The sequence below is a fragment of the Xyrauchen texanus genome, chromosome 6 (assembly GCF_025860055.1).
Source record: "Xyrauchen texanus isolate HMW12.3.18 chromosome 6, RBS_HiC_50CHRs, whole genome shotgun sequence".
NCBI classification, from domain to species: domain Eukaryota; kingdom Metazoa; phylum Chordata; class Actinopteri; order Cypriniformes; family Catostomidae; genus Xyrauchen; species Xyrauchen texanus.
The window spans coordinates 9,355,512-9,373,369 of NC_068281.1; the positions used below are offsets into that span (position 1 = coordinate 9,355,512).

At 34.0% G+C, this 17,858-nt stretch overlaps 1 protein-coding gene and 1 long non-coding RNA gene across 2 annotated transcripts; one reads left to right on the forward strand and one right to left on the reverse strand.

The window, feature by feature from the left end:
- Nucleotides 1-380: 380 nt before the first annotated feature.
- On the reverse strand, nt 381-16,437 carry LOC127645555 (prolyl 4-hydroxylase subunit alpha-1-like). Its single transcript, XM_052129210.1, has 14 exons — nt 16,356-16,437; nt 9,736-9,832; nt 9,360-9,511; nt 8,790-8,918; nt 8,083-8,310; nt 7,495-7,640; nt 7,199-7,375; nt 7,006-7,061; nt 6,812-6,908; nt 3,992-4,042; nt 3,817-3,880; nt 3,609-3,661; nt 3,219-3,315; nt 381-621 (listed from the first exon to the last, which is right to left on the reverse strand). Exons 1-14 carry the CDS (start codon nt 16,435-16,437, stop codon nt 551-553), a joined length of 1,500 nt encoding a protein of 499 aa, XP_051985170.1. The 3' UTR covers nt 381-550.
- LOC127645556 (uncharacterized) lies at nt 10,796-15,327 on the forward strand. The gene is made up of 5 exons (XR_007970788.1): nt 10,796-10,838; nt 11,770-11,858; nt 12,237-12,389; nt 13,277-13,368; nt 13,480-15,327. It is a non-coding gene; the product is annotated as an uncharacterized LOC127645556 (long non-coding RNA).
- Nucleotides 16,438-17,858: the final 1,421 nt, after the last annotated feature.

The following is a 17,858-nucleotide window of genomic DNA, read 5'->3' on the forward strand; positions in this document are numbered from 1 at the left end:
TACAGTATACTGTACATTTGACACTGTTTAACATAAAGACAATCTGTGTATATAGACATGTGAGAAATAATTTATCTGTAAAACATTTAATTTAATCTAAAACAAAAAACGATATAGTATCTGTCTGATAAGATATTGTTAAATAAAGGTGAGTTTCATTAAGTACTTCACATCTTGAAAACAATGTTGTTCATTACGACATCTATCACATATGTTGTGGGTTTAAATAACTGTATGTGTCTCTCCAGATTTCTAGTGTCATCACAAAAAATGTGAGGATCACACTGAGGTGACTTGGTTTGAGGTTTGAGTTTTGAGATTTCTAGATTACTAACAAAAACATATAAATGATAAATTAGTAATAGCAGTATTCAGTGTTTCAGGTTTGACTGTGGATCAAGTTAATACATTTCCATCCTCTAGATAACAGTTTAAGTTAATGCAAAAACTAAAGTAACAAATCTTGCTGCATAAGTTTGATGTTTCTGTTGTACAGATACAAAAGTAATTATTTCTATATGGCTACATGTCCTGTAATGTCCTGTTCCTTTTATTCCCACTCTGACAAAGAACAGGGTCTCCTGAACTCTTGTCCAAACTCATGGATCCATTTGGTAGCCACTGAAAAACACCAAGAAAACAAAAATGTAATTTTACATTTAACATTCAACTTTAAATCTTCAGTGCAGCTAAACAATTTGTATTTCATAAAAAATGTGGACTGATGAAATGCCACAAAGAGTTTTAGCCAGTTAAACTAATAAATGTCTGTACTATTTTTCTTTTAAAATTATCTGTGGGATATTTTTTATTAGAGAGGTCATTGAAGGGAGACAGGAAATTATTGGGAAAAAGAAGAGGAAACATTATTTTGTTGTTGTTGTTGTTGCAAATACCACTACTAAAGAATAGCAAAGTTGTTTTCCATAAACCACTTAAAGGAATAGAAAGAAAATGATTTCATCATTTACTCTCGTGCCATCCCAGCTGTGTATGACTTTCTTTCTTCAGCTGAATACAAATGAAGATTTTTAAACAAATATTTCAGCTCAGTAGGTCCATGCAATGCAAGTGATTGGGTACCAATATTTTGAAGCTCAAAAAAGCACATAAAAGCATCATTAAAATAATCCATAAGACTCCAGTGGTTCAATCTTTATCTTCAGAAGTAATATGATAGGTGTTGGGATTTAAGTCCTTGTCTTGTCCATTTTAATTTAAAAACCGCTGTGCCAGGTTACCAGGCTCTACGTCTGACTCACATGTTTAAATGATCAAAATATAAGGCTAAACGAACAACAAAAAAGACTGTCAAACTAAACATGAGGTCAAAGACTGTGTCGGTCCTCTCTAACCGTAGGTTAAGACCCAAAGGACTTCTTCAGACACACTTCTTCCTCCTTCCACAGCTGTCCGAAATCAGAAAGTTAATCAGAACAGCTAAATACATAAACAATTAATAAATCCAAATGACTATTCTCAAAATAAATAGATCATCTAAATTGTAAAATAATTAAATACAAATGATTGGCTCCAACAGTCCTTTTTTACAATAAATTCTCCTTCCTGCCCAGTAGATGGCGATATGCACAAAGAATGCAATTCGCCAAAAACAAAAGAAGAAGAATCTGAAAGTGAAGATTGATAGTAAAATAGGACTTAAATATTGATCTGTTTTTCACCCACAACTAAATATATACCACTGGAGTAATATAGATTACTTTTATGCCACATTATATGCTTTGTGGACCTTCTGTGTTCTGGCCACCATAGTGATGGCCTTCAGAGCTGAGACATTCTTCTCAAAATCTTCATTTGTGTTCAGAAGAGGAAAGAAAGTCAGAAACATTTGGGATGTCAAGAGGGTGAGTAAATAATAAGGTGAACTATTACTTTAAATGAAAATATTTAAACTTTTGATAAAGGTAGCTACATGGGTACTTGACATTAAATATTTACAGTTTGAAATGTTGACATGTCCTGCAGTGTGACATGCTATACTTCATCTAAATTTTCTTTAATGAGCATAATAATGAGCATAATTGAGAGAATACATGGAGTATTTGTATTTTGATAAATGTCTTTTTCACCAACATACCATTCAAAGTAAACTAGTAAAGGCAAAGTGTTTTAAATGGTGAAGTACTTGATAATGATACAGCCAGGGTTTGGAGGGTTACTTTAAAAATGTATTCCACTACAGAATACATGCTGTAAAATGTAATATGTATAGTATTCCGTTAGATTACTCAAATCCAGTAACGTAATCTAAATACTTTGGATTACTTCTTCAGCACTGGTAGAAATCTGCCAGTACAGTAAGATAAAATACACATGTTAAAAACACATTCTTTGAAAAAAAGCCTAAATATTGAATGCAGTGTTACTTCTAAACAAGATAAAGCAAATGTATATTGTTTTAAGGATTTTTTGATATTTTTTTTTATAGAAAAATACAAACATTCTCATCAAGAATAAGATTTTTTTGCCCTAATATTAAATATCTTACTAAAGAGAGAGAGAGAGAGTGAGAGAGAAAATATTATCTAACATGGATTTTCTTGATAAAAAAAAAATAATATTGTTCCTGGTAACGTGTGCATGTAAATGGCTAAAATTAGCATTTTTAGCTTAGCATAAATCTGACAATTTACACAAGGTTTATTTCTATTTCTTCTGCTCCACATTTACTTCAAACTTACTTCTCTGTCTGCTCATATGAATGTAACACATCATAAGAAAGTGTTTCACTACTATTCAAATGCACTTTGGATCGCATCATTTATATGTATAAATGTTTTCCATTTGAAAAGACTAAATATTAAATGAAACAAATGACAATAAAATGCAAAGTAATCTCTTCAGTAATCAAAATACATTTTGAATGTAACTGTATTCTGATTACCAATGATTTAAAATGTAACTGTAATGGAATATAGTTACTAATATTTTGTATTTTAAATATGTAATCCCGTTACATGTATTCCAATACTCCCCAACCCTGGATACAGCCCATGAACATATTATACATCAACTACCCTTATAGAGCTCAATTTCTTGACTAAAATGGGAATTTATACATCTCAACATTTATGTTTCACTGTATGCAATAAAACAGGAAAGTAAATAAATCAGTGAAGGCAGATTTTAATTGTTAATAAACTCAACCCATCAAATTTTGGATTGATCAATTAAATTTGATTTATTCAATTACCTACCCCATTTATTGCCCATTAAGACAGGGCATCCTGCATGCAGTGTTTTTAAATCCAGGCTGCCATTCTGTAGGAGGTTGTACCAAAGCACAGCTGAACCCTGCAAAAGAAAGGACATGGACATTTGACTGTGATCATTTTTATTTGTTTGACCACAGGTGTGTGTCTAAACACACAACTCTTCCGAGGAACACCTTTTTACTCCCGATTAAACTAAAAATAAGACTAAGCTAATCTGTTTTTCACTGTTGCGTTGTCACATCTGTATCTGTTCTAGCTCATACATCTCTAGCCAACACTTCTTATTCCTCCTCCATCTGTAAAACACTATGGATGAAATAAATAATTGTCAAAGTGAAACTGAATAAATGTAAAAGTCAAGTAAAGGTTTACCTTTACAGGCTCCACTTTAACTCCAATCTCAGGGAACACAGTAGCACCCCGATCTCCACATCACTCATCTACAGCAATAGCATTATATCTCTTATTAGGGTCCATCAGGATTGTGAACCACAAGTAATATGAATAGGTATTTGAAGTTTACATTATGATATTTGTGCTAATTCATGTCAAATGTGGGCAACAAAATGTTATTTGCGGCATTTGAGTCGACTTACATAAATTAAGAATGTGGCAATCCTTTCATCCTCATCATCTTCATCATCCTCATAATCCTGTGTGATTAAATATTCTTCAGAAGTTAGTTTGCAATGAATTAATTTGGCAATATGTGCCTAAGATTTCATTGGAACAAAATTGCAGCATAGTCATCTTACCGATGAGTCATAATGTGGTCCAAATCTGCCCCCAATTCCATAATTCTGAACCTGGAAAATTATTTAATTACTCATAACTCACAGATACAATTTATTTAAATTTGCAATGTTAACACCCAACAGTTCATTGGGAAAATAAATGTTTAACTGATTAAAGGGATCAAGTTTGATAAATAAGGTAAATATAAACATAATAATATTTATAATTTAAAAATAGGGTGCGTTAAAGGGATAGTTCACTCAAAAATGATAATTCACTCATCATTTACTCACATGCCATCCCAAATGTGTATGACTTTCTTTCTTCAGCAGAACAAAAATATATAATACAATGATTTTGGGGAACGTGCATTGCATAACCTTCGCATATGCTGTAGGCCTATGTGTAGACACAGTTTATAAGTAGGGTGAATAAAAGAGGACACCTTTTTTTTCGTGGAGGGTTAGGGTGGAATAATAGGGTTCAAAACAGTGTTCCTATGAATGAAAATTACATATACATAATAATACAGTGAAAAAGACATTCTATTAGCATAACAGAAATATATATAAATAAATACAAATTCCAACATTATTTTGAATGTCGATGTACTAAAATACAATATATGATGCCACGAGTGTACTTTCATTGACTATTATTTTTATTTTGAATTGCCATGGTAAATGAGTCAATGTGATAACAATTTTACCTGGTCGCAAAAAGTAGTCTGTTAATTTACCTGATGAACTTTCACCTTTATGCTTCACAGAGCTAATGTGTGCTTCTAAATCACTTGCACCTTTATTAATCACTCGCACCTTTGCATGACATATTACTTGCTATGTTTCTCATTTGTATGTAGCTTTGGATAAAAGCGTCTGTTAAATGATTAAATGTAATATAAATGTCCATAAGGGGAATCAGTTTAGGCTGCCACTCGCATGACGTAAGCATGTTGGCATGCATGTGAACTGACACAACCGGAAATGCAGCTCGATTTGTTTACAAGAGAATGCTGTTCACAGGCTTCATTGGTTTTGCTTTCATATGAACATTTCATCATGCTAGAGGCTGAGTGAAATATTGATCTGTTTCTCACCCAAATCAATCGTATCGCTTCTGAAAATATGGGAATCAAATGGATTACTTTTACTATGACTGTCTGTGCTTTTTGGAGCTTTAAAGGTCTGATCACCATTCACTTGCATTGTATGGACCTACAGAACTGAGATATTCTTCAAAAAATATTTTTTGTGTTCTGCTGAAGAAAGTCAGTCATACACATCTGAAGTGGCATGAGGCTGAGTACATGATGAGTGAATTAACATTTTTGGATGAAATACCTTTAATGGAATATTCCGGGTTCAATACAAGTTAAGCGACAGCATTTGTGCCATAATTTTGATAACCACAAATTTGAATTTCTACTCGTTTCTTAATAAAAATAAAAATCAAGGTTACAATAAGGCTTTTACAATGGGCCAATTTTTGGAAGGTTTAAAGGCAGAAATTTTAAGTTTATAATTTTATAAAAGCACTTTCAATTCTTTGTTAAAACTTGTCATTTTTGCAGTTAATTTAGGGTTTTAAGGGTTTGTTGACAGTATATCGTCATGACAACAGGTTGTAAAATTGCCTGTCCACAGTTTTCCTGATGAATCGATTCTAATTGCCTGTTTACTGTTTCTGGTCTGGAGACACAATGTAAAACTACCGAAACAAGCAATCCGGAGAACAACAACCAACAAAGTGTTATATGGAGTAAAAATTTATTTTATACAAACTTATGCTTTTGTTGGCAGTCATAACTCAAAGTAGTTAATAAAATCATAAGTAACCTCGGACCATCGCTTCATGTCATGTACACACTCAGGCAGGGCTGTAGCAAGGAATTCTGGCCCCCCTGACTATATATTACTCTGTGTCCCTTTTCTATTAAGATAATACAGTTTCGAAGTTGTTGTGGGCCACCCTGGACCTGTGGGCCCCTAGATTCGTTACCACCTTTCACCCCACTAGCTACGGCCCTGCACTCTGGTGAGGCACTGTCAATAATATCAGTCATCTCGACTCTGTGAAGTACGGGCTCTATACAGCCACATGTGTTTTGACAACTTTTACAAATGTAAAACCTTAAACATCACATTACCCGCTCATGTGAGTGAAAACACTGGAGACCAGAAATTGAAAATAGGTGAATAGTGGAACTCTTCTACATTCAGGAAAAATGTGGACAACATTACACAGAAAAGGTTAGAGAGCGAGTTTTATCACACTAAAATCATATTAACACACAGGTTGACAGATATGATTTGTGACTATACTGTTGTTTTTAGCTTTTTTTTTTAAGAAAAGGAGGGGCCAATCAAAAACATTTTGTGGTAATCAATATTATGCTACAACTGCTGTCGATTGAGCTTCACTTGTATTGAAACCAGAATATTCCTTTAATATTAGATTTGCTTTTCCTGAAGGAAATGTCAGTGTTGCAAGTCAGCAAAAGAACAGTGATAAAGTTACAGGGTAAGCTTATGTTTTAGGCTTCTGTGTAAGTGAAATGCTGCATGAGAGCCACTTTGGCATACGAAAGAAAACCAATTACAATCCAGTATGCAAATATTTAGATGATGTCATCACTGTCTGTTACATTTTGAATGCTTAATTGGCTGAATTGTAGATGTCTAATTATAAGAGTAATAAGTAATAATAATCCTAACCAGGATGTTTGAGGAATATAAACATAGTGCTATCTTGCAAGCAAGCACTGTTTAGATACTGCATTACTTTCAAATCGTCTCTACTATGACTAGACATACTGTATCTCTTTACTGTGAGCATACCTCTAGTAGTTCGGCTGTTTCGAAGCTGAGTCCTGTAATGTCAGAAATCCTCTGATTTACACGAGCAACCACAGGGTCTTCTTCCATTAAACCAACACTGAAAACATGATTTTTATTCCACAATAAGAGTCTGCATTCAAATCTATCAGCTTTAGAATAAGGAAAAGTCCTTGCATTAATAATGACAATATTACCTTTGAGACACCCGGACTTTTGAATCTGTGCCCTCTCCAACTTGAGACCTAGAAAGCTAGAGGACAAATGAGTAAAGACCATCAAATATGAAATATGTATATCTCAAAAGTAAATGGCAAAATAAAATGTAAACAATTATACTGACAATATGAACAATAAAGAAATTGTGTATGCCTAGTGTTAAACTTTTACTTTAGATCTGGAGATGTTCTTCAGGATCTCTGTCTCTTTGTCTGATAATACATCATGAATTCTGATGATTCGAGGCTCGGCCCACACCTCCTCCTCTTTCACTGGAGCATAAATCAGCCTGGGGTTCCCTCCACCTGTGCTGTACCTACAGGACAGTGCCCGCTGCTTCTTGGAGGTCTGATTTTTAAAAGTCAAAACATTTCAACTTCCAATCAATACTTTTTTTCGTAAAAGAAATTCATTTTTTCTGTCATTTCATGTGAAATATTTATTTAAATTTGAGACATTGGACTTGCCCTCTCATCAACTTCTCCTCTGCACAGTGCCTCATAAGAGTTACTTGACTCTTGGTTCAGTGTGAATATATCAGGGTTTGAAGTTCTTTTGAGGCGAAGCTCTCTGTAAAAGGCCAGCTCAAGTCTGGCATCCTCATTAGTTGGATCTAAAGTTTATGAGGTGAATTAGTCTCATGACTATCTAGCAACCTTAAATGTGAAGTGTGTAATTTCTGCGCCATTACCAAATGGAATTGCAAAAGTAATAACTGTTTCAAATAAGTTTCCCAAACACTCCCTCCATCTACTATTGGTCTACTAAACAGAATGTCCCACCTCAAGCTCACACCATTGGTTAAGCCAATGTTGCTACGTCAGTAATCTTCAACAAACAGAACAATGTTGAAAGTTTCACCTTTTGGGGAAATTAACATATGAATGGCTTACTTATTGTTTATATATGATTAATAGTATAGCACATGAAGCTAAGGAGAAAGCTTAATACAGTATGTTAGTAGGTATAGGAGAAAGTATAATAACATCAAAATCCCATGGTTTGTAACTATAAATATATCTGTATTAAACTTTAGGACATCAGCTAATGCTCACCCAGATTTAGAAGCTGCTGGGTGAAGTAGATTGCCACAGGTAGACTGCCAAAATGATAGGCTGAAGAGCCAAGGAAACGTAGTAACTCTTCCATAGTAACAGATGTGAATTCTGTCTCACTTAATTTGTTCAGACTGTACACAAACCAGAGAAATGCATGCTGGAATTTGTCCTCCTCATAAGCGACCATCCCCACATGGAAAGCTTCATCCACGCTTAAAGACATTCCTGTAAAATCAAAGCAGCATTCACACAGCAGCTGATATTTAGAAGATATGAAATCATACAAACAATAATAACTAGACAGGTGTGAAAAATGTGAGTGGTTAGTTGTGTAAAATGCTGCTTTTTCAAAAGAGTCAAAAGAGTCCATCCCTGGGGCACGTAATGTTGCTATAGTGTATAGCTATTTACTGAATCCCACCCTCTATGATATTTTGATTCAAAGATTTGATCCCTCTCCTCAAAAAGTAGCATAATTTCAGGCATCATTCTTGTCCATAGCACAAACACTGTGGAAGGAGTTACAGTTTGTGGTATGCGCTGACGTTTTCTCCAAAAGAATAACATTAGGTTGAGGAATTTTAAATAATCCCTTACCCTAAATCAGAGAAGTAGTATTTGCCAAAGCAAGTGCCACTAAAATAATTAGAATATAATGATAACAAAATCTCTTTCTCCAAGGTGCAAAATTGCAAAGAGTTCACCTTTTGTGATGTTGTGTGGGTAGAGTTTGTAGATCTCTTGCAGTGTGATCAACCCTGAAGCTGCTTCATCCAAATCGTTCTTATGAGGGATTTGTAGAAACATTAATTCCAAAAGTTCCTCAAACTTTTCTGTTTTCAAATAAAACAGAATCTGGTTTACTGGTGTTAGATCTAAGATCAAATTATCTAGCAGTGGCTGACTTTATTAAAGATCCTTGAGATCTTTAAATATTAGGACAACAGTACAGAACAGAATGGTGATGTTTGATTTTCTAGCACATGAATTTAACCCCCCTAGCTTTATTAGATATAAAATATCATGATAAACATCACTTTTTAACCGTAAAAATCGAACCCAAAAAATATGAATCACTGAATCGTTCGAAAAGAACTTGTCACTTAAATATCACCAAAGTGACCAAAGTGAGAGCAGAATAATGTTAAAAATTCTATAAATTAAAAGTTATGGTAATTCAAGAAAATACTTTTTGCTACCAAATTACCTTTCTGTATTTTTTTTTATTTGATGCTATTTTTTTTTTACATTTCATTAAGAAGAAAAGATCTCACCCTGATAAAGGCCCCTTTGAGTGTATTTCAAAATAGTCCTCCATTCATTTCTCAGTCTTATAAGGAGTTTGTAAGCAGCCACAGGGTCATACACGGATTTCTCAGGGTCTCCAGAATCAAAGACAGAGACCATCTGAAGAATCAGAAGAACCCTGGATTAAAGATAGAGGTTCACATGAAGTTGCTGTTTTTAATAAATGTAATAAAATACATATATCCTTTATCTGAAACAACATATAGAATGTCAAACCTCTACAATTGTTTCCTTACTTTTTATTAACATGGAAAGCAAGATTCTTTAATCAACGAAATGCTGCATGCTGCGTTATCAATTAATTTAATCTGTAAAGAAGAAAGGTTATATAGGTGTTTTCACCTTTTTAGTGTCCTTAAATTCTCTTCTTCAGCATCAATGTACAGACTAAAGGCCTCCAGAAGGTCCTTCTCCTTCTCCACAAGCTGTACAATTTGATCTTTAAAAAATGACATCAGGACTTAACAGTCAAGACATTTTTTTCCCCAAAATGCATTAGAAACTATAAGACTGTATGATGTATATCATTTCAAGTACTGTAAAATGAAAAATGTTTATACAATAGGTAAGAAAATAAAAAGAAAAATCAGTAACTGTTTATTCATATGTGTGTGGGCATAAATGCAGATTTAAAAGAATTGTTCACCCAAAAATTTTAATTCTCTCACCATTTACTCACCCTCATGCCATCCCAGATATCTATGACTTTCTTTTGCAGAACAAAAACAAAGATTATAGAATCATTTCTAAGCTCTGATGATCCATTCAATGCAAGTGAATGGTGGCCAGAACATTGAAGTTCCAAAAAGCATATAAAGGCAGCATAAAAGTAAACTATATGAATCCAGTGGTTAAATCCATGTCTTCAGAAGCGAAATGATAAGTGTGGGTAAGAAACAGGTCAATTTTAAAGTCCTTTTTTATTATAAATCTCCACTTTCAATTTGACATTCTTTTACTTTTGTTTTTGGCAATATGCAGTATTTTTGCATGTCGCCACCTGCTGGGCAGGGAGGAGAATTTATAGTAAAAAAGGACTTAAATATGAATCTGTTTCTCACCTATAACTACCATATCATTTCAGAATACACTCAAAAAAATGAAAATTGGTAGTTGTTGGTCCAAAGAATGTAATTATGTTTAATTTAAATAATGCTCTTACGTTTGTGCATTAAAATTAAAACAGTTGTGTTGACAAAATTACAAAAAGTGATATTTCCCATTTACACAGCTCACTTGTGCACAACTGCAATGAAATGCAGTTGTGTTGCTTCTGCAGTACCGCACTTTGGTCAGCAGGTGGAGCTATATCTGCACATGCGCAGATGGAAAGCACATCCAACGATCAACTTTGATCCTTCAGCTCACTCAAAGTCCCTCATCGCCATTTTGTGCAGTCAAACGCAACGTTTCACAATCAACGTTTAGTCCTTGTGGACACAGAGGTGAGGTATTTTACTTTTTATGTATTTATATAGGCTAGAGTCTGTCAGTAGATGGTGTATCGCGGATATCGTGTGTTGTATGGTATTTTAATGAAGTTGCCACATTCCTCGTGTGGTTTTCGCATTTTTGTTAGTTAGGACTATAACGTTACATTCGTGTGTTTCGATCTTATGTAATATATATACTTGTTGAACTTTGATGTGAATTTCCCCACACAAAGACACAAATTATTTATTAAATTTCTAGTTAATAAGAGTTTCTCCATTTATGTGTTAACAGATTGTAATGTTACTGTATAAAGCAAAGCACTTTTTCACATTTTAGTAATATTATCAGTTTTAATAACGGTCTCAAATAATGGTGTTGAGCATTTTTATTTAATGTCAAATGTTAACACTCAAACTTTGGAAGACCCAAATAACAGCTATAAACACATTTGACACATGAATAAGATGGCATTGATGTTAGCTAAGTAATGCAAGCTTGGTGGTTAGGCCTAATCTAAAGTGTAAACTATTTATCATGGATATATACAGATTTTTACTGTATAGCATACCACTTATTAATAATTTATGAACCTATTAACTAATAATTTATAAATGACTTATATCTGAATTAACAAAACAATAAAACATTTTAGCATATCACTTATTAGTCATTTATGAATGTATAGTCAATTTAGTAAATGATTAGTTCTTCATTAACTAATAACCTTATAAGTGACTTATAACTAATTTAACAAAACATTCATAAAATGTTAGCACATCACTTATTAATCATTTATGAATATAGACATGTTTTGTAAATTATTAGTTTATCATTAACTAATAACTTATAAGTCACTTATAACTGAACGTTATTATAAAGTGTTACAGTGTTGTTTATATTATTATTATTCTTTGGTGACTTACATCTTTTTTTTTCTCACAGAGTTTTGGAGTTCTAGAGTCCTACATGTGGCTGTGCAGAGATTGTGGCTCATCTCACATATCAAGATCAAAGCTTTTAAAACACTTCAGGTTGGTACATGGACACTATGGCCGCAGACAAGCATATACATGCACATATTCTTACTATACATGCACTTTTAAAACCTGGAATGCACTGCGTTCCCACTTATGCAGATCACATGGTAGTTAGCAGCAACCTCAGAAGCAAAATTCTAGCGAAGGTACAAAGATAAATTGTCATGTTTGTGATGTTACTGACATTCCTTCAGTAAATGATTACTTTCTCCACAAAAATAAGCATTTGCGCAGTCATGAGACAGTAAGTTGTATGTTTAAGGACTGCTCATTTAAATCAAATGTGTATAGCACATTCAATTCACATAAGAGGCGAAAACATTGTCAGTTTATCAGCAGCCAACATGATTTGTCCTTTCAAAATTGTATTAGGTATCTGCAGAATTCAGTAGGATTGCAGCTATCCCTTTGGTGTCCAAATTTATGGGTCAGCTGGATCATTTCTCAACCCAGCTCAGAATCTTCAGAAAGAAAGGAGGAACAGCAACACAGAAGATGACAAACATCCTCTCAGTTATGGATCAGGTATGTTCTCTAAATTTATCATAATTTTAAATCTGACAATAATTAATAATAGATTAAAAGAATATTTAACCCAAAGATGGAAATTCAGTCATTATGTATAGCCTCAAGTTATCGAGGGGGTTAATTTTTGGGTTAAGTATCCCTTTAAAGTATGTATATACAGTATATACAGTACTGTGCAAACGTCTTAGGCATGTTAATATTTTCACCCCAAAAAAATGGTTTTAAGCCAGTTATTTAAATCTTTTACTGCAGTGTGTCAGTACGAAATATCGGTTTACATTTCCAAACATTCCTTTTGCCATTAATTGTAATAATCCAGTGACATTTTTATATGCACAAGGTGTCTGACAATAGCCAGTATGATCCACACAGAGATTGGATCTCATCATCATCATGTCTGTCTGTGATTACATGAAGAAACAGAAAAACTGAGAAAGATTAAATCCAGAAGAACTGCGTCAACATCTCCAAGACACCTGAAGAAACGTTCCTGCGAAGCTACAGTACTTTTTGTACTGCTTTAAAACACAATGCCATAAATAGATTTTATTTACTTAACTTCTATTAACTACATAAAATCAATACTCTGTGTGACCAGCCTTTGCGTTAAAAAAAGCTTTTGTCCAGGTACACTTGCTCATAGTTTTTCAGGTAGCTTTGCAGGAAGGTTTCTTCAGGTGTCTTGGAGATGTTGATGCAGTTCTTCTGGATTTAATCTTTCTCAGTTTTTCTGTTTATTCATGTAATCACAAGAATGACAAACTTGACTTGAATGAAAACAACACAGTGGGATAATCTGTATAATGCTACTTAAAATGTTAGAGGTACAGTAACAAGTCTAAAAAGCAAAGTGCTAACTAATGCTCATTTCAATTTTTTTTCAGAATGACACAACGAAAAAAAACGTGAATGCATCTCGAAAGCCCTTACTGTTTACATGAACGAAGACCCCTCAAACCTTGTGAAGGAGTACTTGGTAAGTTATTTACTTTTTTTTTTAAACCTATTGTATGTTTCTTTAAAACCAACTCCCACTTTCACCCCTGATCGGTTATTAATTGTTTCTATTTGTATTTAACTTTTTTAGGACGTTGAATAGGGCTGGGACGACGCGTCGACGTAATCGATGACGTCGACGCAAAAAATAAGTCGACGCAAAATATGCGCGTCGATTCGTCAGACCAAAACAAAGATGGCGGCGCCGGAGAGTAGAAGCAAAACGAGTGGCTCCTCAGACTACCAGAAGTGCAAGGCGGCACGCACTCGTTCATCTAAAGTGTGGGAATTCTTTAATTTAAAAGGAAAAAATTATGTGATATGTCGTCTTTGCAAAATGGAGATGGCTTTCCATTCTAGCACCACGGCAATGCACCAGCACTAGGGCTGGGATGACGTCGACGCAAAAAATACGTCGACGCAAAATATGTGCGTCGAATTGTCAGACCCAAAACAAAGATGGCGACGCCGGCGCCAACACGAGTGGCTCCTCAGACTATCAGAAGTGCAAGGCGGCATGCACTCGTTCCTCTATAGTGTGGGAATTATTTAATTTTAAAGGAAAAAATTCCGTGATATGTCATCTTTGCAAAATGGAGATGGCCTTCCATTCTAGCGCCACCCGGGAGCAGCCGCAGATGACAGAGCGCCGTAAGTTTTTTTTTCAACTCCCCACTTTGCACTCGATGTTGGAGTAGGCTATAATACGTTGTCGACACATAACGTTTTCGCTTATAGCTATTAATAATGCGCTTATAGCTATGAATGTCGTGAAAAATACATTGAGGACACTGACAACGCGCTGACAGACAGGACCAAGCAGGTAACATTTAATAAAGTCTCAACTTTCAAATTTGGTCATTCAAAGAAAATTAAACCATAAATAGGCCTACTATTTTGTGGCTCTTTAATGTGTCGTGACAGATTGCCTCAGTTAAAGCTGCTCGTGAACCGATCATCTTTTCCTTGTTAATTTATAGCGTCAAATATGCTAAACATGAATGTAGCCTACATCAGAAGGACTGTTGTTTTAACCGCAGAAAGACATCAGTACAGTAGCCTACAATCCATTATTCAAATTCAAATCCACCGACGTTAATCTTCTCTCTCCTGACTACTTTGTCGGACAAAAATGGCGTATTATGATTGATTGATCAGATCGCCAGTCAATCAAACTCCCGGCAAATGTTTTTTTTTTTTTTTTACATTTTATACACCCCCACCCCCGATGAAACAGGTATTACCGGTGTTGTCACAAGTCGATTAATCGAATCGAAATGGAATCGGACTGAAAAAATGAATCGTTAGATTAATCGATGCATCAAAAAAATAATCGCTAGATTAATCGTTTAAAAAATAATCGTTTATCCCAGCCCTAACGTTGAACATGATGAAGGTCAAACTTCAGTGCGAAACACCACCCATTTATGTCTTCGTACATGAAGGGGCAGATGCTACAGACCATTACCAAGATGTTGGCATTATCATTTAAGCCGTCCAAATACTTGAAGACCTGAACAATGTGGCAAATGCTTGTTCTATGATGCTTGGTCTAATTTACACTTTAAACTTGGCTTACCCACAAGACCTGAGGTACACTTTTGAAGTATTTCAAAAGATTTTTATGGAGCTAGATGCAAACAAGCTGTCAAACAAGGTCCAGGTCCTGAAAAATAAACTCCTTTCAGAAACGCTGTAACTTGAGGTCAGGACCAAGAGCCAGGACTTATGTTTTCTCCATAATGTTGCACTGTTGTTTGGCTGTTGCAGTACATATATTGATGTACATAATACTGTTTTTTTTATTTTTTTTTATTTTTGTTGTTGTGCAATTAAAAGGAGGCACAAGAAGCAAAAGAAGACTGCTATTATTTTTCAAGTATAACACTTGTATGTGTATATTTTATAAATCCTTTAATTTAAAGACAGCATGCTTTTATTTTTATTTTCTTATAATAAGCAGATTCTTTTCATTTTGAAAAGAAAAGTTAGTCTTTTGAGATTACAGATTTTGTACAAGTTATTCTTTTTGGAAAAATGTGTAAAGTAGATACCTTTGATTTTGAAAAGTTATTCTTGTTGGAATTTTTTTTGGAAATTTTTCAGAATTGTTATTGAATGGATTCAATAAAAAACTGGAACAGAATGAAAATTTATTATTTATTTTAGATGAATTTAAAAAATATTAATTTTAGGATAATTGTAGTTAATTAACTTTATTGTTTAAAACAAAACCAAGACTGTTAAGTTGATTCAACTAAACAAAATTGCATTTACCTTAAGTAATTCACTTATGTTTACCGAAATAAATATTGTTACTTAAATGCAACATAACCCACTTGTGTGCATCCTGTTGACATAAAAAAGTTAACTTAGTCCAACATATAATTTTTTTATGTTGGACTAACCATAAGTGTATATGGTTTTACCAGTGTAGTTGTGAGGATTACTTTATGCTGCCTTTATGTCCTTTTTGGAGCTTCAAAGATCTGGCTACCATTCAATTGCATTGAATGAATCAACAGAGATCAAATATTCTTTTAAAAATCTTTGATTGTGTTCAGCAGAAGAAAGAAAGTCATACACATCTGGAATGGCATGAGAGTGAGTAAATGATGGGAGAATTTATATTTTTGGGTGAACTGTCCATTTAAGTATTATGTATAAGTTCAATGTTGGAGTGGAACTATGGCAAAGCATATTGTGTCTACTGTTTATATTCACTGTGACTTACTTTGGTCTAAAAAGTATCTCAAATGAACAAATAAAAAATAACATAACTGTCATGACAATAGTGTAAATTAATTAGTCAGAAATGTGGCGCAGCTGTTAGCTGGGAACGCAGGATCGAATCCAGCCCAGCCCAGGTCATGTAACATATAATATTATAACATTTAAATAAGCATAAAATGTCCCATTTGAAAAAATAAATACAGTATTTAAAAAAATTGGTGCAAGAAACATTACCTGTTGATGAGAAGAATTCATGCCCTAAAATACAGACGTTCCAAAAGCACACCACAAATAATAGAAGTTCTTTCATACCCATGACCAGATATTCAAAATGTAAAAAATCAGAAAACGTTGTGTATATTTTCAACTCAATGTAATCAAGTGGCGCACACACAATTTATGCATGTTTTAGAGACACGTGAAATCACATGACTCCACCCATTTGTCGGGGATTTCCATTCTGCACAAAAAACAAAAGTAAAACCTGACATGAACATTCATGACAAGCTCTATAAAAAAATAAAATTTGATGTAATTGGTTACTAAGTTTTTGTTTATCAAAAGTTACGTTCAGTACATCCGTGTGAAATATATTTTCATCGAGCACAAGTGGAGTCAGGTGCATTAATCGTTATATAGCCGTTGTATATCTTTGAGTTCATGTGTCATCCCAACATGAATCAAATGACATCTAATATAGGTCTTTGACTATTAAAGGAATATTCCAGGTTGAATACAAATTAAGCTCAATCGACAGCATTTGTGGAATAATATTGATAACCATTCAAAATTATTTCGAGGTTACAGTGAGGCACTTACAACGGAATTTAATGGTGACAATATTTGGAGGGTTAATTCGAAATGTGAAGCTTATAATTTTATAAAAGTAATTACATTAATTATTATGTTAAAACTTGTGTATTATTTGAGCTGACTTTACACAGACACGGTTTGGTTAGTAAGCACTTTTATCACACTTAAAAGTGCCGATGAACCCATTAAGCGCCTATGGTGCAGCAGCGCTTCGGGAGCGCCGATCTACCGAGCCAATAGTGTTCAATCTGTGAAATCACAATAAGCCCCTCCCCCTACCATGATATAGGCCTATATAGGCCTAATAAAAAATACCAAGGTTTTAACATACTGTACCATGATTCTGCTATAGGCTTTTAACGTTGATAAGCCAGCTTGTGCTGTATAATGTTAAATTAATGCAACACATACTGTATATAGGCTACTATATATATATACGAAATATATTGCTCCTAAAATCACGAGAAATTAATGCTTTGGTGCTGTTTTTTGCTAAACTAATAAATTAAATAAATAATTCTACTACAAGTCTACATCATCCATAGTAAAATAGATTGTACTTGATGAGCCCCAGAATCCCTAGTAATGATAAAAGCCTATAAATGTGCCTGCTGTGAAATATACATTACGTATATTGGATAGAGACGTATTATTATTACGTATATAGTTCGAGAACCTCGGTGCGTAGAACACGTGACACATCTTTCCTAACACAAGCACACGCACGCTATCTCCGTAATGTGTATAGATCTTTAGGGCAGTGTGCCATTTTTGTTTTTACATCTTAGACCACGTGACTTGATTTACATGCAATTTACATTATAGTTAATCCTATATATATAGTGATACCATGTATGATGCCTAAAAAGCTGTAACATGCACTTGCATACTTCTTCGCAACATTGTTATAATTAATGATTTGCT

What these genes read in the sequence shown, in the direction of transcription:
- LOC127645555 (XM_052129210.1), bottom strand. Translation starts at nt 16,437, where the DNA reads ATGGGTATGAAAGAACTTCTATTATTTGTGGTGTGCTTTTGGAACGTC. An exon ending in CCCACACAACATCACAAAAG is followed by an intron (nt 8,311 to 8,789) that starts GTGAACTCTTTG and finishes TTGATTTTACAG; the next exon opens with GAATGTCTTTAAGCGTGGAT. An exon ending in GACCACATTATGACTCATCG is followed by an intron (nt 3,881 to 3,991) that starts GTAAGATGACTA and finishes CAGGATTATGAG; the next exon opens with GATGATGAAGATGATGAGGA.